Below are 22672 nucleotides of genomic sequence, written 5' to 3' on the forward strand. Positions count from 1 at the left end.
TTGGCCCGTACAAAATATCTGCGGTGATCAATCCAGTAGCGTTTCGGCTGGATCTTCCGCAGACTTGGAGGATCCATGATGTATTCCATAGGTCATTATTGAAAAAATATGTGAGACCGGTGGAACCATCGCCATTGCCCCCTCCTCCTGATCTGGTCTATGGAAATTTATTTGAGATCTCCAGGGTTCTTGACTCTAGAGTTCTTCGGGGTTCCCTTCAGTACCTGGTACACTGGAGGGGATACGGCCCTGAGGAGAGGATGTGGGTTCCGGCGCTGGATGTCAATACCAGCCGACTGGTTAGGGCTTTTCACAGATCCCACCCGGATAAGGTTGGTCCGGGGTGTCCGGAGGTCACCCGTAGAAGGGGGGGGTACTGTCATGCCCTGCTCAGACGATGTGCGGAGGTCTGTCAGATTAGCAGCACGTGTCTAATCATTTGTTTTGCTTTGGAGTCATGCTAGATCCACCTCTGGGTGGGGTCATTGGCTTAAATTACTTTCACTCCCAGGGGCCCCTGCGGGTTATAGCTCAGTCAGTCTGTGGAAGTAAGGAGTGAAGGATTGGCTTTTCCGGCTCAGATAAGATAAGTTGGTTTCTTATTTCTTTGGTTTGCTGTCTTGGCTTTTGTGTGTCGTCTGTCCCCTCCTGGTTCTGAGGGAGCAGGCTGTCCCTTTTTCCCCTTTCCCCATCTCAGGGATTTTAGGGTATTCTCAGCCCAGGCACGAGGACACATTATTCCTACCTTCAAGGTCTGAATGTGGGCAAAGCAGAATAGGGAGAGCAGTTAGGGATTAGCTAGGAGGTGACCTTATCCCCAGCTTCTCGCCTAGAAAACTTGTTTTGTGATTTATGTATCTTATATCCTGTCCGCCGTGACATGCTGTTTCCTCAGATAAGTCTTTTTCCTTTATTTGTGTTTCCTTGCTGGCTTGATTCTAGGTGACCCTGACTCCGTCCTTAAGTGCAGGGAGCCGGTGGTCGTGTCCCCACACTATTATAGGGTTTTCAGGTGCCACACAGTATTAGGTACGTGGGCATGCAATCGTCTACCATAGAGACCCTTGCATGGGCATAGCAGTCAGGGAGAGCTCTAGAGGTTTTATAGGGCTCACCCATATGCTCCTTAGTTTGGGATCAAGCCAGTCGGAAGTTTATTTATAAGTTCCAGCTTTCTGCAACATCATCCGTGACAGTAAGTGTGTATACATAGATAGCTGTCAGTCACTGATAACTGTACACGGGGGAGGTGTTATCAGTAACTGACAGCATTCTTTGTGTAAGTGTGTATAAAGAGATAGCTGTAAGTCACTGATAGCTGTGCACGGGGGAGGTGTCATCATTGATTGATAGCATTCCCCGTGTAAGTGTCTATACAGACATAGCTGTCAGTCACCGATAGCTGTTAATGGGGCTTATAAAAAAAAAGCTGTTAAATAAATGTATAAATTAATGAATCTTGATGGTGACAGGTCCTCTTTAATAATTATAGTTTCAGAAGTGATGAGCAAAGTTTAGAAAAATTCGATTCAGCAGCTTCCCCAAAGTTTGACAAGAAATTTGATTTGTTACAAATGTATTCCTCAAGAATCGCTATAAATCAGGTATACCCAGGCCAATCTGCCTAAAAGAAACAGTGGCCTGTAATACTGAAGCACAGTAACTCTACAGCTAACAGATTAAATTAACTATGAATATTGGTGCACTGCATACTTATGTACACAACAATAAATTAAACCTGCCTGTAATACTGACGGCACAGTAGCTCTACAGCTAAGGCTAACTTTCACACTAGTGGCACGGACCTCCGGCAGGCTGTTCCGTTGGGTGAACAGCCTGTCGGATCCGTCCTGCTGCTAGTGACCGTGTGCCCTGAACTGCTGCTCCGTCCCCATTGACTATAATAGGGGGGGGGGGAGTTCCGACGGCAGCATGGCAGTGCACGGCGAGAGGCTGCCGGAATAAAACTACGACATGTCCGACATTTATTCAGGCAGCCTCTCGCCGTGCGCTGCCGTGCCTCTGCCGTGCCTCTGCCGGAACTCGGCCCCGCCCCCATTTCAGTCAATTGGGACAAAGCGGCAGTCCGGGGGCACACGGTCACTAGCGGCAGGACAGATCTGACAGGCTGTTCACCCGACGGAACAGCCTGCCAGAGGTCTGTGCCGCTAGTGTGAAAGTAGCCTTACAGAATGGATTAGCTATGACTCTTGGTGCACCGCGCAGTTATGTACACGGCGATAAATTGTAGTAGAGTCTGTAGTTCAGCAGTCTCCTACACTCTACCTGCACTCTTCCTGCACTCGCCCTCTTCAATATTGTCCTACACTCTCTGTAAGGCTACTTTCATACTCGCGTTTGGTGCGGATCTGTCATGGATCTGCACAGTGGCGTAGGGATCGCCATAGCAACCATAGCAGTGGCTATGGGGCCCTACGCCACTGGGGGCCCGCCCGGGCCTGTTGATTTTTTATTTATTTTTTTACATACACTTGCCGGCCCGTCCGTGGGCAGTCCGCGGCCCGGGCCTGGCTGGGGAGAAGGAGTTAGGAGAGAGCAGGGCAGTAAGGGCACGACGGGGCCGGGCAGCAGATGAGATAGGCTGCGGTGGAGGGGGTCGGGCCGGGGTCACGGGGTGTGTACTACCTGGTCCTGGAGTCTAGGAGGGAGTGGTCTCAACTCCCGCCGCGGCGCCAGTCAGATTCCCGCCGCAGCAGTATCTGAGTATGACTGAGAGTGTCAGTCTCACTGCTGCCAGCCTGTGCCTCAGCTCAGCCTGCCTGCGATGTGGGACCGGTGACCGGTCCGACCCTTCTCCAGTCTGCTCCCGGCCGGTGCTCCTGCCTCCTCCTCAACTGGTCAGTGGTCTCCACTCCGGCGTCCACTCCACTGTGAGCTGCCTCTGTGACTGTGCCTGCGGCTGCCCAGTGCCTGCTGTAACAGCTGTTGCTGTTCTGACTGTGCCAGTGTGCCTCTAAAAGTAAGTGATTAAGTGAAAAAGAATTGTGAGAACTTAGTACTAAGAAGATTATGATGATCAGTATCGTGATGATGTTGATAATGATGATCTGAATTCTGAAGTTAAAAAGAGCTGCCCTGCAGACCTGAAGTGAAGGAGGGGGCGTGGGTGCCCCTGCCCCCTTCCCTCTCTTGGGGCCCCCGCGCCCTCCTTATCATTGCAGGTCTGCAGGCAGCTCTTTTAACTTCAGAATTCAGATCATCAGACTCTCACTAATTACAAATTTACAGCACACACACCCCTGTAGTGTCCACCATCAGACAGGGGAGGGAAGAAACCCCAGAACTAGAGTGTGCCCCCCAAAAGAAGGAAGGGGCACCCTCCTTATCACTGCTGGCATCTCTTTTTAACTTCAGATCATCAGACTCTCACTTACTAATTACAGCACACACACCTCTGTAGTGTCCACCATCAGACGGGAGGGAAGAAACCCCAGAACTAGAGTGTGCCCCCCAACTGGGGTTTCTTCCCTCCCCTGTCTGATGGTGGACACTACAGAGGTGTGTGTGCTGTAATTAGTGAGTGAGAGTCTGATGATCTGAAGTTAAAAAGAGATGCCAGCAGTGATAAGGAGGGCGCCCCTTCCTTCTTTTGGGGGGCACACTCTAGTTCTGGGGTTTCTTCCCCCCCCCCTCCTTATATGACAGACTAAGGGTACTTTTACACTTGCGGCAGGACGGATCCGGCAGGCTGTTCAGCCTGTCGGATCCGTCCTGCCGCTATTTCGCTGGACCGCTGCTCCGTCCCCATTGACTATAATGGGGATGGGGGCGGAGCTCCGGCCCAGCACGGCACTGCGCAGTGAGAGGCCACCGGATGAAAAAGTCGGACTTGCAGTACTTTTTCGTCCGCCAGCCTTTCACCGCACACTGCCGTGCTGCACCGAAGCTCCATCCCCGTCCCCATTATAGTCAATGGGGATGGAGCAGCGGCTTATTTGTTTTTTCCTCTGACTTTTCTATGCTCATGGCGGTGGGAGATCTAGGATGGGTGTTTGTGTGGGAGCTCTGGAAGGGGTGGTGGGAGGCCCCATAGATATGTGGCGGTGGGAGATTGGGGGAGGGGGCCCATGAAATTTTTTTGCTATGGGGCCCATGCATTTCTAGCTACGCCCCTGGATCTGCACAAATGCATCTGTTCAGATAATACAACCGCATGCATCCATTCAGAATGGATCCATTTGTATTATCTTTAACATAGCCAAAACGGATCCGTCTTGAACACCATTAAAAGTCAATAGGGGACAGATCCGTTTTCTATTGTGCCATATTGTGTCAGTGAAAACGGATCCATCACCATTGACTTACATTGTGTGTCAGGACGGATACATTTGGCAAGCAGCGTTTTGGTGTCCGCCTCCAAAGTGGAATGGAGACGGAACGGAAGCAAACTGAGGCATTCTGAGCAGATCCTTTTCCATTCGTTCGTCCGTTTTGGACCACTTGTGAGAGCCCTGAATGGATCTCACAAACGGAAAGTTAAAACGCCAGTGTGAGAGTAGCCTTAATGGTTCAGCTTACAGTAAAATGGCAGCGAGCATGCTGGATCAGGGTTTTATAGGGCTCTGCATTTCTGTGACATCGCAGGGGGATGATTACCTGAAGATTGGCTGGCTGCACGGTATTATGGGTGATCTTAAGTTCCCGGACTTGTCACTTCTACGCTTACTTTCACTTTCTAACACGTGCAGCCACCATTTTAGGAAAACTGATTCGTTATCAAGAAGCGAGAGGAAACTCAGATTCATTTAGAATCAAAGTTTTCCAAAATTTCTGACTGAAGTCCACTTTGGATGCTTCGCTTCTCTCAACACTAGTTTTTAGGCATGGATGCCTACAATTTTCTCCCATCTTCCCAGCACTGACTGTACAAACAGACCCCACAAACTATAGTTAAAGTGTCCCTCTACTTTAAAACTTTTGATATGTCAAGTGGCAATTTGAGTACAACTTAGAGAATCCATTTCTTCAGTAGGTGATAAAAAAATTTCTGACTTAGGTTGTTTTTATTGGAACAATATCTAGCTTAGTTATGCCTACCAGATGTCTTCCTTCAGTTCTGCAAATAGGTTTTATTTATGACATATGTACTCTTAATTTTGTATCTTAAAAGATAGGTAGGATGAGTGGTTGGATGCTGTATATGTGAACTTTTGTCACCAATAGTTTGGACCAATCTGGAAAATATATACAATCATGGCCAAAATTGTTGGCACCCCTGAAATTTTTCCAGAAAATGAAGTATTTCTCCCAGAAAATTATTGCATTTACACATGTTTTGTTATGCACATGTTTACTTCCTTTGTGTACATTGGAGCAATGTAAAAAAACTGAGAAAAGAAAGGCAATTTGGACATAATTTCACACAAAACTGTAGAATCGAATGCTGAAGTTCTTCACCAACATTGGACTTAACCAATTTCACCAATTTTCATCTATCATCCGAAGCGTGCTTCGCTCAACAGTAGTCAGCAGATATCTACATGTGAAACTGGCTGACCTGTTGCATGTGCGCTTGGCAGCTGAAGGCATCTATGTTGGTCCCATGTTCATATGTGCCCACATTGCTGGGAAAAATGATGTTTTGTATTTGGAAATGAGCCTGGCAGAATGAGTCAGAGAAAATATCATCTTGCCTGGCCATGTTAATAAAAGTGGAGAGGGAATGGCAGTTGCAGAAAACGTGGAGCCTCTAAGTGTAAAGGCAATGCCCTTGTTGCCCCTAGAGGCTCATTTGCATATATTAAAGCATCATTTTTCTCAGTAACGTGGGCCCATATGAACATGGGACTAACACAGGTGACTTCCGCTGCAAAGCGCACATACAACAGGTCAGCCAGTTTCATAGGTACAAATCTGCTGACAGATGTCCTTTATGTAATTGGGTGAAACACACAAATAATGACATACAGTATACAGTTCTTGACTATTTCAGTGGCATTGCACTAATGAAATGCTGAAGTCTACTTGGCCAGCAAGCATTTATGAAATAGGAATATCAATTCTTTAGAAAAGGAATCATTTTTTTATCCTCATTCCATACCCGATAGATAGAGGCCATGAGCCTACCTGTGTTTTGGAATCTGGTCTAAGCCAAGGAAGATGACCATTCCGTCTTAATTCTGCTAGCTTTGCATTTAGTTTGTGTGCAAGCACAATAGTCAAAGGCATGCACTCTTCTGTCTCATCGGTGGCATAACCAAACATCAATCCCTGCAGAAGAAAGCAAAATTGAGTAAGTCAAATATTTATCAATAAAAATGTTAGTCTATTCAGGTCTGAGATATGTTAGGGCTTCCGGACCATATACACTTTATTCAATATTGTCACAGTGCAGTTCACTATGACACTTGTTGCCGTGTAGGCTGGCTGCATGCGCTCTGAGCACTGGCGGCAAGCTGTTTCCTGTGTATACTGGTTGTTTGGGTGCTGCGTGCTTGCTGCGGTCTTATACTGTATGAACTGTGAATTGTGTACTACCTGTGTCTTTTTTGTATCACAGTACGGTTCACTGTAACACTGTCTTGCAGTGTATGTTGGCTGCCAGCACTCTTGCGTACTGCCTGCGTGGCGTTATCCGTATATGCTGGTTGCTTGGGTGGTTCTATGCTGGCTGTGGCCTTCTAATGCCTGTGTAACTGTGTACTCCATGTGTTTGTATCAGAGTTCACTGTGACACTGTGTTGCCATGTAGGCAAGCTGCCTGTGCTTTGCGTACTGGCGTGCGGTTGACTATTCCCGTGTATGTTGGTTGTTTGTGTGGTGCGTGATGGCTGCTGTGTTCTGTGGCTATGTGAACTGTCTCCTGTTAACTTTTATTCCTTGTGTTCACGTAGGGTAATGTTTCCTGGTCTGTGTGTTTGGATTCCCAGGTGGTCAGGTTCCTTCATTACCCAGCTATCTAGTCCTGTGAAGCTGTGTGCTGTGAAGTGTCTTGTCTCCAGGACATCCTGTGTGCAGGGTGTGTGCTCCTGACCTGGTTGTTTGTCATTCTACGCCGGATCTGTTGTGGTCCCCTGGTATTTTCATCGATGTAACTAATGGCTTAATCTGACTGGGGAACGCCATGCCCCCCATTTCCACATGGGTTCCAGTGTATGTACTTTGTTTCTAGGTCTCTGTATGTCAATTTCACCATGTCTATAGCCTGTCTGGGAGTTACTTATATGATTATGTCTCTATGATCAGCTCTGTCTGTGACCATTATGCATCCCGTTCCACATTGGGTCCAGGCGTCTGTACTTTGTCTGCATGTAATGGTCTCAATAGTGGCATGTTCGCCATGTGTCCTATTTCTTTTCATGTACCTGTACCTGTTCTGCATGGGTTCCTGTCTATGTGGCTCGTCTGTGTTCGGTACTTGGTTTTGTGTCTGAACGTTGCTTGGTTTTTTTTGTATTCCTGTTTGTTGCCTATGTTCCTGCTTTGTTACATGCCTGTTGTCATGCACCCTCGTCTGTTGCCTTTCAGGTTTCAGGCCAAGTGCACTCGGACCATTCCATGGAGGTAGCGGCCTGGTGTTACTCTCCTGCGGGCAAAGACCTCAGGATAGGTCAACAATATCAGATCAGTGGGGGTCAGACACACCCGACAACCCCTGCCAATTAGCTGTATGAAGGGAAGGCATGTGCCGTCTTCCTCCTGTCTTCCTGCTCGCTGCTGCTATGTCTATGGAGAGCAGGAAGCGAGACAGGAGAGGATAGGTCATCAATATAAAAGCCCAGAGAACCCCTTTAAATGAGGTTCAAGAAGGGTTGTCTTTCATAAAAGATAAAATATTGCAAGTTATGGGTATATTCTTATAGGCATAATTGGAGTCAAGAATGAAATTTACTTTCCTTTAAATCCACAATGTAGGCCTATAGCTATCTTTATGGACCTATGTCTGTTTTCAACTATGTAACTATCTCGGGCATTCTGGAACTACTAACTTTTTTTTGTTTTTGCAACAATATAGGGGTTTGCACACTAAATAGTAAGCACATTAGACTTCCTTTGACTTCAGAACTGCAGCAATTTTGTCATGGGATAATTCCATTAGCGGTTTAAAATTGTTTTACAGGAATATGGACGCAGACAGACATGATAGCTTCTTTTTAAATTAGATGAAGAAACTGACATACTTTGAACCACCTGCTCTACCTCATTCTAGAGATGCTGTATAAAATTAAGATCTGGGAACGTTAAATCCAAGGAAGCAAGTAAAACCTCCTTGGCATGTTCCTGAACCACGTATGCAATGCCATATGGCATAGTACACTGTCCAACTAAAAGTGTCCTTCTGCCATAGGGTAAACTCCTACAATGCTTAGGTAAAGTCCTACTGTCTAAATGCCCATCTACAGGTACCAGAGGACCCAGGGTATGCCAGGAAAAAAAATCTTCACACATTACAACACCTCTATCAACCTGAACTGCTAACATCTGACAGGAAAGTGTAATGGACAGTGGGTGTGGACCCACTGTGCCAACTAACCAATTTGAAATGTGTTGAACTTAACGCATTGTCCTGGGTGCTTCCCTGGTATTCACCCCTTTAAACCCCCTGTACAGGGATCTGGACTTCACTGCAGGGAACCAACAGGCCACTACCTCCTGGAGTAGTCCTGGTGTAGTTCACAGCTCACTCACGGCGGTCAGAGACACCATGGTGAAGCACCAAGGACTCAGGCAAAATGCTAGTCTTAACACAGTCCAATGTCAGGGCAGGTGAGTATGTGCACATTCCAGATAGAAATTCCAATGTCGGGGCAGGCTGAGTATGTGCATAGTCCAGGTAGCTGTTCCAAGGTCAGGGCAAGTGGCAAGAATCAAAATCGGTAGACAGGCAAGGTATGATACACGGGTAATCAGGCAAGGTACGGTACATGGGGAGTCAGACACTGCTGGTTACTAGAGACTAGAACACCTCAAAGATCAGGAAAGGGGGTGGATATACAGCCCAGGTAAATAGGGAGGCTGATTAGCACTGTAGTCATCAGCTGGACAGGGAGCACAAGGGAAGGATTAACTCTAGCAGTGCTAAAAGGAAGTTCACTGAGCCATAGCCCCAATAGACACAGGAAGAGTAGAACACCCACACCTGTCTGGGACAGCAAGACAGTGGCAGACACGGGCCACCAGCCCAACAAATAGGTTCATTCGTTCATATTCCAACCTTCTCCCAGCAAGGTGCAACAGATATATGGATTCTAGAAAGTTACCAGTGGGCCGATGCCCAGGGAGCCACCTGAGCCCTCCTCATTGCCGACACCCAGGTAAGTAATAATCTGACTCTGCCCATTTGACTCCTGAATTCAACTGTATGTGACAGTGTAGGAATGAGTCTACAGTAAATGAAAGATCCTTTCAGGCCAGATTTACCCCACCTGTTAAAACTTACCTGATCACCAGCCCCAACATCTTCCTCTTTACGGTCTAAGTGAACACCTTGTGCAATATCAGGAGATTGTTGTTCCAGAGCTACCAGAACATTGCAGGTTTTATAGTCAAAACCTGCATTAAAAATATACAATTAAGACCAAAGTTAATACATGAACTAGAAACAGTCTGCTAATAATTATGCTTTAGATATGGTTAAAAATACTTAAATAAGCTAAATAAACTTTGAGAAAACCAACCAACCTTTTTCAGAATCATCATAGCCAATGTACCTAATGGTGTCGCGAACAACATTCTGATAATCCACAACTGCTCTAGATGTTATTTCCCCACAAAGCAGAACCATGCCAGTTTTGCAGACTGTTTCTGAAAGATAAAACCTTAATTTAGTGGTATTTCTTCCATTATCTATTTCATCCGTGTCTTGGGAACAACATAACTAATTAGCCATTATTATTTATACATTCAAGACTATAGGAGACATTGCTTTGATGGTCTGACTACATCCAGTTGGTATTTTAGAAGCCAATGGTCTTTCCTGCTCATCAAGACAATAAGAGACATTGCTTCGATGGTCTGACACCATCCAGTGGGTATTTTAGAAGCCAATAGTCTTTCCTGCTCAAGACTATAGGAGACATTGTTTCGATGATCTGACACTATCCAGTGGGTATTTTAGAAGCCAATAGTCTTTCCTGCTCAAGACTATAGGAGACATTGCTTTGCTTTGATGGTCTGACTTCATCCAGTTGGTATTTTAGAAGCCAATGGTCTTTCCTGCTCATCAAGACTATAGGAGATATTGTTTCGATGGTCTGACACCATCCAGTGGGTATTTTAGAAGCCAATAGTCTTTCCTGCTCAAGACTATAGTAGACATTGCTTCAATGGTCTGACACCATCCAGTTGGTATTCTGGAAGCCAATGGTCTTTCTTGCTCAAGACTATAGGAGACATTGCTTTGATGGTATGACACCATCCAGTTTGTAACTTGTCTTGTTTATGATTAGTGCAATTGTCTGTATTATGTATGTGCACCGCTTATCATATGTACAGCGCTATGGAATGAATGGCGCTTTAATAATAAATAATAATAATAATAATAATAGTTACTTGCATTCCCCATGTAATGTTATAGATCTATGTTATGTCATTCATTTATTAATTCATCTAGACATTATGAATGAATCGCTAGCAGGGAATAGCTGGGACTTAACCAGTTGGGGGGGGGGCAGTGTCCCTCCATTGTCTGACTCTATGCAGTCAGTGCTGTCATTGTCAGACTGTGCAGGGACACAGCCCCATCTGCTACCCTCTGTACCCTTATTGCAGACGGCTAGCAATCTATTTATAATGTCTAGTAGAAATAGTAAAGTAATGGCACAACATAGAGCCAAAAGAATAGATGCTCCGGAATTGTTATTACATGTGGAATGCAAGTAGTTACTAAAACTGACATGTCAGGAGTTGTGACAGGTCCTGTTTAACCCTTTCTAATAAACCCCTCAAAAAGTTATTAAGGGGTGTACTGAGCACTTTGACCACATAAGCGTTTTATGGAATTTGGAAACACTTGGCTGTGAAAATAAAAAGCTTAATTTTTTCCAATAAAATGTTGTTTTAGCCCCAAATTTTTCATTTTCACAAGGAGCAACAGGAGAAAAAGCACCCCATAATTTTTTACCCATTTTCTCCTGAATTTGTCAACACCCCATATGTGGTGGTAAACTGCTATAAGGGCACATGGTAGGACTCAGAACAGAAGGAGCGCCACATGGCTTTTGCAACGCAGATTTTGATAGATTAGTTTAGTGGTGCAATTGGCTTATTTTTTAAGCGATTGTCGTATGTCAGGGTTCATTTTTGCAGGATGAGGTGCCATTTTTATTGCAACCAATTTGGGGTACATATGACTTTTTGATCACTCGATATTACGCATTTTGTAAGACAAGGTGACAAAAAATGACTGTTCTGACACCGTTTCTTATTTATTTATTTTTACAGCGTTCACCTGACCAGGTACATCATGTGATATTTTTATAGGGCAGGTTGTTTTGGATGCGACGATACATAATATGTCTACCATTTTTATTTTTGTTACAATTTACACAGTAAAAGCATTTTTGACAAGAAAAATATGTTTTCTTTTGGTGCCATATTCCGACAGCCATATTTTTTTCATTTTTTGAGCGAATGTTGAGCGAATGTCTTAGGAAGGGTCTCATTTTTTACGGGATGGTTTGATTGGTACTATTTTGGGAGACATATGACTTTTTGATCACTTGGTGTCACCGCCAGCTCTCTAAGAAGCTCTGGCAGACATTCTTCTGTACCTCTTGCATGATGTTCTTTGTTTTGGTTTCACTTTGTCATCTCTTTTCCTTCTCCCAGCTGTCATCTATTTACACTGATTGCCTCCCTTTATATTCCCTCCCATACTGCCTCACTTTGCGGTTTATACTACTTCCTGGATTGTGTTCACTGCTAGATGCTACAACTGCTGGTTCCTCAGATAAGTCTTTTCCTTTATTTGTGTTTCCATGCTTGCTTGATTCTAGGTGACCCAGACTCCCTCCGTATTAAGTGCAGGGAGCCGGTGGATGTGTCTCCTCACTCTTATAGGGTTTTCAGGTGTCACACAGTCTAGGTACGAGGGCATGCAATTATCTATCATAAAGATCTTTGCATGGGCAGAGCAGTCAGGGAGAGCTCTAGGGGTTTTATAGGGCTCACCCATATGTTCCTTAGTTTGGGATCAAGTCAGTCGGATGTTTATTTATAACTTCCAGTTTTCTGCAACACCATCCGTGACACATGGTGACAAAAAATGGCTGTTTTAGCACAGTTTTTATTTTTTTACAGCGTTCACGTTAGGGGATAGATTATGTGATATTTTTATAGAGCAGGTTGTTACAGACGCGATGTGTCTATTTTTTATTTTTGTTAAGTTTTACTCAGTAAAAGCATCTTTGAGAGCCACATTTTTTGAGCGATTGTCTTATGTAGGGTCTCAATTTTTGCGGGATGAGATGACGTTTGATTGGTACCATTTTGGGGTACATACAACTTTTTGATCGCTTGGTATTACACTTTTTGTGAGGGAAGGTGACCAAAAAATGTCTGTTTTAGCACAGTTTTTTTTATACAGCGTTCACCTGACAGGGTGGTTCATGTGATATTTTTATAGAGCCGGTCGATACAGACACGGCGATACCTAATATGTCAACTTTTTTCCTATTTAAAAAAAAAAAATTATTACTTAAGCTACGTCTATACTATGACATTTGTCGCGCGACAATAAGTCGCGTGAAAGATAGGGCACAACTACACTGTAACATTTGTAGCGCAACATTTTGTTGCACCAATGTCGCGCGACAATTTTTATAATGGCAGTCTATGGTGTCGCACTGTAACATGTAACATGCTGCGACTGCGACTAGAAAAATCCATCTCGAATGGATTTTCTGCGACTGTTGCGTCGCAGTCGCAGCATGTTGCATGTTGCAGTGCGACACCATAGACTGCCATTATAGACTGCGATTTTTTTTAACATCAGAAAGGTATATTAGACGCTGTTTTGTTAACCTGCTACCTGGTCCTCTGGTGGTCCCTTTTGCTTGGATCGACCACCAGAGGACACAGGCAGCTCTGTAAGTAGCACCAAGCACCACACTACACTCCCCCCCCCCGTCACTTATTAACCCCTTATTAACCCCTGATCACCCCATAAAGACTCCCTGATCACCCCCCTGTAAGGCTCCATTCAGACGTCCGTATGTGTTTTGCTGATCCACGGATCCGCAAAACACGGACACCGGCAATGTACTATAGAACTATATAGAAAATGCCTTTTCTTGTCAGCAATTGCGGACAAGAATAGGACATGTTCTATATTTTTGCGGAACGGAAGTGTGGACCCGGAAGTGCAAATCCACAGTTCCGGATCCGAGCGGGACAAAGTCTGTCCCCATAGAAATAAATGGGTCCGCGGAACAGAATTGAGGACGTGTGAATGGGGCCTAAGGGTCCCTTATCACCGCCAGTTAGTTAGCCACTTGTTAGGTAGTTAGCGCCCACTGCACCGCAGTCACTGATTAGTCGCTGATTAGCGTCATCGCTGTCGCTAATCAGCACTAGTACTATATAGTATCTGTAAGTGATCAAGACTGATCGCAATCAGTTCTATATCAGTACATTAGGGTCACCTTAGGCTCAACAAAAAACGCAGTGTTCGCCCGATCAGGCCTGATCTTGTGCGCACACTTGCGTTTCAGTCCGCCCCACCGCAGTGACAGAAATGTTTTTTTCTGATCACTGCAAAAACACCGTAAAATCGCTGCGGCGCTATAAATATCACTTTTGAGCTTTTTGGATCTTTATTATGCGATCGCAGCATTTTTTTTTTTTGCACATTTTTTGGCAGAGATTTTTTTCATCCACATTGATCGATGCGATGAAGAAATCTGTGCCGTTCATTTTTTCTTTCAGAGGCTGAACGAAAAAAAAAAATCTCATTACCCTATGCTCAATATAAGGCCTCATGCACACGACCCAGGCCGTTTTTTGCGGTCTGCAAAACCGCGAATACGCAAAAAATGGAAGGCGTCCGTGTTGACTTCCACAATTTGCGGAACGAGGAACGGGCGTCGGCAATATAAATGCCTATTCTTGTCCGCATCTTTTGCGGCCCCATTGAAATGATGCGGACCCAAACAACGGTCGTGTGCATGAGGCCTAAGGAGAATAGCAGAAAACTCCTAATGCTGGCCATACATGTAAATGATTGCGGAGACCGCAAATGCCAGGGCAGTACAAACACCCCAGCAAATGACCCCCATTTTGGAAAGAAGACACCCCAAGGTATTCGCTGAGGGGCATATTGGAGTCCATGAAAGATTGAACTTTTGTCACAAGTTAGCGTAAAGGGAGACTTTGTGAGAAAAAAAAAATTAAAACATTTCCGCTAACTTGTGCCAAAAAAAAAATCTTCTATGAACTCGCCATGCCCTCACGGAATACCTTGGGGTGTCTTCTTTCCAAAAAGGGGTCACATGTGGGGTATTTATACTGCCCTGGAATTTTAGGGGCCCTAAAGCCTGAGAAGAAGTCTGGAATCCAAATGCCTAAAAATGCCCTCCTAAAAGGTACTCGTTGGACTTTCGGCCCCTTTGCGCATCTTGGCTGCAAAAGAGTGTCGGAGGCTGGGATGCGGACCCAAAACAACGGTCGTGTGCATGAGGGCCTAAGGAGAATAGCAGAAACTCCTAATGCTGGCCATACATGTAATGATTGCGGAGACCCTCAAATGCCAGGGCAGTACAAACACCCCACAAATGACCCCATTTGGAAAGAAGACACCCCAAGGTATTCGCTGAGGGGCATATTGAGTCCATGAAAGATTGAACTTTTTGTCACAAGTTAGCGTAAAGGGAGACTTTGTGAGAAAAAAAAAATTAAAACATTTCCGCTAACTTGTGCCAAAAAAAAATCTTCTATGAACTCGCCATGCCCCTCACAGAATACCTTGGGGTGTCTTCTTTCCAAAAAGGGGTCACATGTGGGGTATTTATACTGCCCTGGAATTTTAGGGGCCCTAAAGCCTGAGAAGAAGTCTGGAATCCAAATGCCTAAAAATGCCCTCCTAAAAGGTACTCGTTGGACTTTCGGCCCCTTTGCGCATCTGGCTGCAAAAGAGTGTCGGAGGCTGGGATGCGGACCCAAACAAACGGTCGTGTGCATGAGGCCTAAGGAGAATAGCAGAAACTCCTAATGCTGGCCATACATGTAATGATTGCGGAGACCCTCAAATGCCAGGGCAGTACAAACACCCCACAAGTGACCCCATTTTGGAAAGAAGACACCCCAAGGTATTTCGTGAGGGGCATGGCGAGTTCATGTAAAATTTTATTTTTTGTCACAAGTTTAGTGGAATATGAGACTTTGTAAGAAAAAAAAAAATCATAATTTTCCACTAACTTATGACAAAAAATAAAAAATTCTAGGAACTCGCCATGCCCTCACGAAATACCTTGGGGTGTCTTCTTTCCAAAATGGGGTCACATGTGGGGTATTTATACTGCCCTGGCATTTTAGGGGCCCTAAAGCGTGAGAAGAAGTCTGGAATCCAAATGCCTAAAAATGCCCTCCTAAAGGTACTCGTTGGACTTTCGGCCCCTTTGCGCATCTTGGCTGCAAAAAAGTGTCACACATGTGTATCGCCGTACTCGGGAGAAGTAGGGCAATGTGTTTTTGGGTGTCTTTTTACATATACCCATGCTGGTGAGAGAAATATCTCTGTAAAGGGGCCGAAAGTCCAACGAGTACCTTTAGCTTTACAGGGTTGCTCACAATTTAGCCCCGCCCAAAATGCCAGAACAGCAACACACCCCACAAATGACCCCATTTTGGAAAGTAGACACCCCAAGGTATTCACTGAGGGGCATAGTGAGTCCGTGAGAGATTTTTTTTTTTTTTGCCAGAAGTAGCAGAAATGAAAACTTTATTTTTATTTATTTTTTCTCAGAAAGTGTCATTTTCCAATAATTGTGAAACAAAAATCTAATCATACATGAACTCACCATGCCCCTCTGCAATACTTTAGGCTGTCTTCTTTCTAAAATGGGGTCATTTGGGGGGTATTTATACTGTCCTGGCATTCCAGCACCTCAGAAACATGACAGGTGCTCAGAAAGTCAAAGCTGCTTCAAAATGCGAAATTCACATTTTTGTACCATAGTTTGTAAAGGCTATAACTTTTGCGCAAACTAATAAATATACACTTATTGGATTTTTTTTTATCAAAGACATGTAGCACAATAAATTCTGACACAAATTTGTATAGAAATGTAATTATATTTAAACAATTTAACCAGAGAAAGTTAAAAAAAATACACTTTTTTTTTTAAATTGCGGCCTATTTTGATTAATATCGAAAAAAAAAAAATCTTAGCAGCATTCAAATACCACCAAAAGAAAGCTGTATTTGTGAGAAGAAAAGGAGGTAAAGTTTCTTTGAGTGATAATTGTAATGACCGAGCAATATACCGTGAAAGTAGTGTAGTGCAGAATTGTAAAAAGTGGTCTGGTCATTAAGGGGGTTTAAGCTAAGGGAGCTGAGGTGGTTAAGGACTCGGCCCTATTTCACCTTACGAACTTGGCCATTTTTTGCAAATCTGACCAGTGTCACTTTAAGTGCTGATAACTTTAAAACGCTTTGACTTATCAAGGCCATTCTGTGATTGTTTTTTCGTCACATATTGTACTTCATGACACTGGTAAAATGACGTCAAAAGAATTCATTTTTATTTACAAAAAAATACCAAATTTATCAAAAAGTTTCAATTTCTCTACTTCTATAATACATAGTAATACCTCCAAAAATAGATATTACTTTACATTCCCCATATGTCTACTTCATGATCATTTTGGGAATGATATTCTATTTTTTGGGGATGTTACAAGGCTTAGAAGTTTAGACGCAAATCTTGAAATTTTTCAGAAATTTTCAAAAACCCAATTTTTAGGGACCAGTTCAGGTCTGAAGTCACTTTGTGAGGCTTACATAATAGAAACCACCCAAAAATGACCCCATTATAGAAACTACACCCCTCAAGGTATTCAAAACTGATTTTACAAACATCGTTAACCCTTTAGGTGTTCCACAAGAATTAATGGAAAATAGAGATACAATTTAAAAATTTCACTTTTTTGGCAGTTTTTCCATTTTAATAATTTTTTCCAGTTACAAAGCAAGGTTTAACAGCCAAACCAAACTCAATATTTATGGCCCTGATTCTGTAGTTTACAGAAACACCCCATATGTGGCCGTAAACTACTGTACGGCACAACGGCAGGGTGCAGAAGGAAAGAATGCCATGCGGTTTTTGGAAGGCAGATTTTGCTGGACTGGTTTTTTTGACACCATGTCCCATTTGAAGCCCCCCTGATGCACCCCTAGAGTAGAAACTACAAAAAAGTGCCCCATTTAGAAACTACGGGATAGGGTGGCAGTATTGTTGGTACTAGTTTAGGGTACAAATGATTTTTGGTTGCTCTATATTACACTTTTTGAGACAAGAAATAGCGTGTTTGGCACCGTTTTTATTTTTGTTATTTACAACATTCATCTGATAGTTAGATCATGTGATATTTTTATAGACCAGGTTTGCCACGGATGCGGCGATACCTAATATGTATACTTTTTTTTATTTATGTAAGTTCTACACAATGATTTCATTTTTGAAGCAAAAAAAAATCATGTTTTAGTGTTTCCATAGTCGGAGAGCCATAAATTTTTCAGTTTTTGGCAATTACCTTGAGTAGGGTAGGATTTTTTGGCGGATGAGATGACGGTTTTATTGGCACTATTTTGGGGTGCGTGTGACTTTTTGATAGCTTGCTATTACACTTTTGTGATGTAAGGTGAAAAAAAATGGTTATTTAGCACAGTTTTTATGTAAAAAATTTTACGGTGGTCATCTGAGGGGTTAGGTCATGTAATATTTTTATAGAGCCGCTCCATACGGACGCGGCAATACCTAATATGTATACTTTTTTTTATTTATGTAAGTTTTACATCATGTATTAGTGTCTCCATATTCTGAGAGCCATAGTTTTTCAGTTTTTGGGCGATATCTTAGTTAGGGTCTCATTTTTTGCGGGATGAGATGAAGGTTTTATTGGCACTATTTTGGGGTGAATATGACTTTTTGTACGCTTGCTATTACAGTTTTTGTGATGTAAGGTGAAAAAGAATGGTTTATTTTAGCACAGTTTTTTTTTTTACGGTGTTTATCTGAGGGGTTAGTCATGTGATATTTTTATAGATCCGGTCCGATACGAACGCAGTGATACCAAGTATGTATTTATTTTATGTAGAGTTTACACATTACAGCTTTTTTAAAACAAAAAAAATGATGTTTTAGTGTCTCCATATTCTGAGCCATAGTTAGTTTTTTTTTTTGGGCGATTGTCCTCAGGTAGGGGCTCATTGTTTGCGGGGATGAGATGACGGTTTTAAATGGTACTATTTTGGTGGGCAAACACCTTTTGATTGCTAGCTGTTGTACTTTTTGTGATGTAAGGTGACCAAAAAATTGTTTATTTAGCACAGTTTTTTATTTTTACATTTTTACGGTGTTTACTGAGGGGTTAAGTCATGTGCTATGTTTTATAGAGACGGTTGATACAGACGCGGCGATACCTAATATGTATACTTTTTTTTCCCCCTATTTTTTACCAATTTTTTTTTACTTTATTTTGGAAAATGACGTTTTTATTTAAACTTTATTTTTTCTACTTTAATTTTTACTTTATTTTTTGTCCCACTTTGGGATTGGAACTTTTGGGGGTCTAATCCTTTACAATGCATTCCAATACTTCTGTATTGGAATGCATTGGCTGTATGAGTAATACTGTGTGTATTACTCATACAGCTTCCGGCCTGTGAGATCCAGGGGGCTGGATCTCACAGGCTCATCACCGGAAGGCAGCGCAATGCCTCAGGAAGGCATCGCGCTGCCTTCCATGCCATCGGGGGCCCCCCTACAGCCCCATGGGGACCCAATGGCACCAACCCCGCCGCCGCACCAGGGTAAAAGCTGCAAACCGCAGGTCTGACTTGACCTGCGGTTTGCGGCGATCACCGACACAGGGGGGGTCACGGGACCACCCCCCCGCGCATTTAGCCAAGGTGCCTGCTCAAGGATTTGAGCAGGGCATCGGGTTCCGATCACCCCGCTCACTGGTGATTGGAACTATACATGATGTATCAGTACTTATGGTTCCTTAAGGACTCGGGAACCATGCTGTACCGGTACGTCATGGGTCCCTAAGGGGTTAAAGGGGTTTTTCTGAGATTCTGATATTTATGATCTATTCTCAGGGCACCAGGGGACCCCCACAGATCAATAATTGAGGAGACTAAGGCACTCTGGGGTGCACCACAGCTTCCTTGCAGATTACCAAGCACAGCGCCACCCACTGGATAGCCGCCATGCTTGTACTGTAGCTCAGCCTCATTCACTTGAATGGGACTGAGCTGCATCTAGCCCATGTGACTTCAAACAGCTGATCAGCAAGAGTCTTGAGGAATCTTGAAAAACCACCTTTAATTCCCTCATGTAGATTGAGCAAAGCATGACATTTTTTTGAACTGTTCATTCATTCCCTATAAGAATATCCATCGGTGTGCTGGGTGAGTATCATTTCTAGAATGCTGATTTTATTTTATTTTTTTTGCTACCCTGCATAATAGCAAGAATTACCCTGTTGACTGAGTACAAGACAATGTGGGCAGAGGGACTAAGATACTGAGTAGTGTGATTATCACCACTGGACCCTTTAGGTGGACAGTTTGAGAGGGAAGAATACCAGGGGGCGGTACAATTGTTTTGTTGTTGTTTTACAGGACCTAACAGAGAAATATCAAACTGTGGGGCCAAGTCTAATAGTAATTGTGAGTAAAGATGAGCGAATTTCTTGAAAGGCATTTTAGTTAAGACTCTAATGAATTGGTTGGAAAATTTGATTTGGGTATGAATAATATCGACCTAAATCTAATGTGGTCAGAAAACTTTCCTGAGTGTCCTAGGACTGTATTGACCAAGACAGCATAGGTAATCTTAAAGTGACAGTGACATATATGGCTATGGGTAAAACATATGATTGCCTATGGTAGCAAATAGCCTATTTAATAAACATTGTTCTGTTTGGATTTGTTTATGCTTCTTAAAAATTTAAAAACAGTCAACAGTATGTCTAGTGATATTTATAGACACACTATAGTACCATGGATTGTTCTGAACAAGCAGTCTTGAAAATTATCCCATATGGGTACCAGATGTCTGACCTGTTTGTGTGTCTGTGTAGGGGAGGTAGTAGCAGCAGCAGTAGCAGCACAGTATTGATCCTGACGGACAAACCAGAGATGTAAAGTTATGTACAGTACAGACCAAGAAGTTTGGACACATGACTATGAAGGCATCAAAACTATGAATTAACACATGTGGAATTATATACATCGTCTCTATCCTGTGGCTCGTGTTGCTTGCTGCGTGTGTCCATCTTGTTTCATACCATACTGCTGCTGTAGCTTCTACCCCCACTATATACCTACAGTACAGACCAAAAGTTTGGACACACCTTGGTTTCTTTATTTTCAGGACTATGAAAATTGTAGATTCACACTGATGGCATCAAAACTATGAATTAACACATGTGGAATTATATACATAACAAACAAGTGTGAAACAACTGAAAATATGTCATATTCTAGGTTCTTCAAAAGTAGCCACCTTTTGCTTTGATTACTGCTTTGCACACTCTTGGCATTCTCTTGATGAGCTTGAAGAGGTAGTGCTTAGCACTTGTTGGCCCTTTTGCTTCACTCTGCGGTCCAGCTCACCCCAAACCATCTCTATTGGGTTCAGGTCCGGTGACTGTGGAGGCCAGGTCATCTGGCGCAGCACCCCATCACTCTCCTTCATGGTCAAATAGCCCTTACTTTCAAAGTTTTCCCAATTTTTTCAGCTGACTGACTGACCTTCATTTCTTAAAGTAATGATGGCCACTCGTTTTTCTTTACTTAGCTGCTTTTTTCTTGCCATAATACAATTCTAACAGTCTATTCAGTAGGACTATCAGCTGTGTATCCACCTGACTTCTCCTCAACGCAACTGATGGTCCCAACCCCATTTATAAGGCAAGAAATCCCACTTATTAAACCTGACAGGGCACACCTGTGAAGTGAAAAACCATTTCAGGGGACTACTCTTGAAGCTCATCAAGAGAATGCCAAGAGTATGCAAAGCAGTAATCAAAGCAAAAGGTGGCTACTTTGAAGAACCTAGAATATGACATATTTTCAGTTGTTTCACACTTGTTTGTTATGTATATAATTCCACATGTGTTAATTCATAGTTTTGATGCCATCAGTGTGAATCTACAATTTTCATAGTCCTGAAAATAAAGAAAACCAAGGTGTGTCCAAACTTTTGGTCTGTACTGTAGGTATAATAGTGGGGGTAGAAGCTACAGCAGCAGTATGGTATGGAACAAGATGGACACACGCAGCAAGCAACACGAGCCACAGGATAGAGACGATGGGAGTGGTAGATGTGGCCCTGATGTGGGTAGTAGTAATCACAGATCACAGTGGCAATCCTCACTCTCGTGCTCCCTAGGGACATGCAGTGACTGGAGGGCAAACCTTTCTCCCTTCGGGGCACACCTTGGAACTGGGCTCCTGTCTTGTGGTAGTTGGGTACCCTTGATCTTTGTCAGCACAAAAGCAAGTAATCATACAGCTTGCCATGCTCACTATTGGGCTTGAGGACCCAGTTTTTTAAGCTCTGTCCTTCATTGCACTTTTATGGCCAGTGTCATTGTCAGCATGTCTGTCATAACGAGTGTTAGTGTGTCAGCCTTGTCCCTTAGCTATGCCTGGGAAATCCCAGTATTCAGGATGGGCACGACGGTGACATCAGTCACCTAGCTTTTGCCCAAGGAAGGCCAACAGACTCCTATGAGCCATGCTGCAGGCTGCAGCCTGGCTGCTAGGTCTCTATGTGTGTATTAGTGTCTTTTCATTGAACCTCTCCCTACAGCACTGCAAGGGTTAATTTTCCATTTTGGCTCTGTTGAGTGGACACCTGGATGTTCGGGTTCGACGGGTTCGGCCGAACTTGAGAAAAAAGTTCAAGTTCGGGACCCGAACTTGACCCCGAACCCGAACCCCATTGAAGTCAATAGGGACCCAAACTTTTGTGCACTAAAATGGCTGTAAAAATGTCATGGAAACGGCTAGAGGGCTGCAAATGGCATCAAAATGTGGTTAAGGGCATGGCAAGTGCTCTGCAAACAAATGTGGATAGGGAAATGACTTTAAATAACATAAAATAGGTAAAAATAAAAAAATAATAACCTTGATCAGGTCCATATGGAGTAGGAGGTTAAGGAGGCGGTGGATAAGGCGGTGTCGGTGGAAGCGGCGGTGGAGGAGGAGGTAGCCTACACTGCTTTTTGGTTTTAAATTTTATTTTTAAAATTAGGGTACACCCCAAAACATTGGGAAATATAACCTGTGATAACCCCCTCCAGTCATGCTAAACACACATTCAGACAATACACTGGCTGCAGGGCAGGCCAGCACCTCCAAGGGGTAAAGGGCAAGCTCAGAATTTAACACTTGCAGATCAGGAAAATACAGTTTTTTGGCAAAAAAGTGTGTTTTTAAAACCCCAGAAAATGATGGCTGTATTTCTAGAACCGACAG

At 43.5% G+C, this 22672-nt stretch overlaps 1 protein-coding gene across 1 annotated transcript in view; it reads right to left on the reverse strand.

Moving 5' to 3' along the window:
• Window positions 1–22672, reverse strand: part of MAT1A (methionine adenosyltransferase 1A) — a 177918-nt gene that overhangs the window by 44231 nt on the left and 111015 nt on the right. Inside the window, exons 3-5 of the mRNA XM_040436623.1 lie at window positions 9643–9765; window positions 9401–9513; window positions 6088–6231 (exon numbers count right to left, since the gene is read on the reverse strand). Of these exons, the coding sequence (XP_040292557.1) occupies window positions 6088–6231; window positions 9401–9513; window positions 9643–9765 (380 nt within the window). The remainder of the gene's footprint in view (window positions 1–6087; window positions 6232–9400; window positions 9514–9642; window positions 9766–22672) is intronic.

This window comes from Bufo bufo, chromosome 6, assembly GCF_905171765.1.
Source record: "Bufo bufo chromosome 6, aBufBuf1.1, whole genome shotgun sequence".
Lineage (NCBI taxonomy): Eukaryota > Metazoa > Chordata > Amphibia > Anura > Bufonidae > Bufo > Bufo bufo.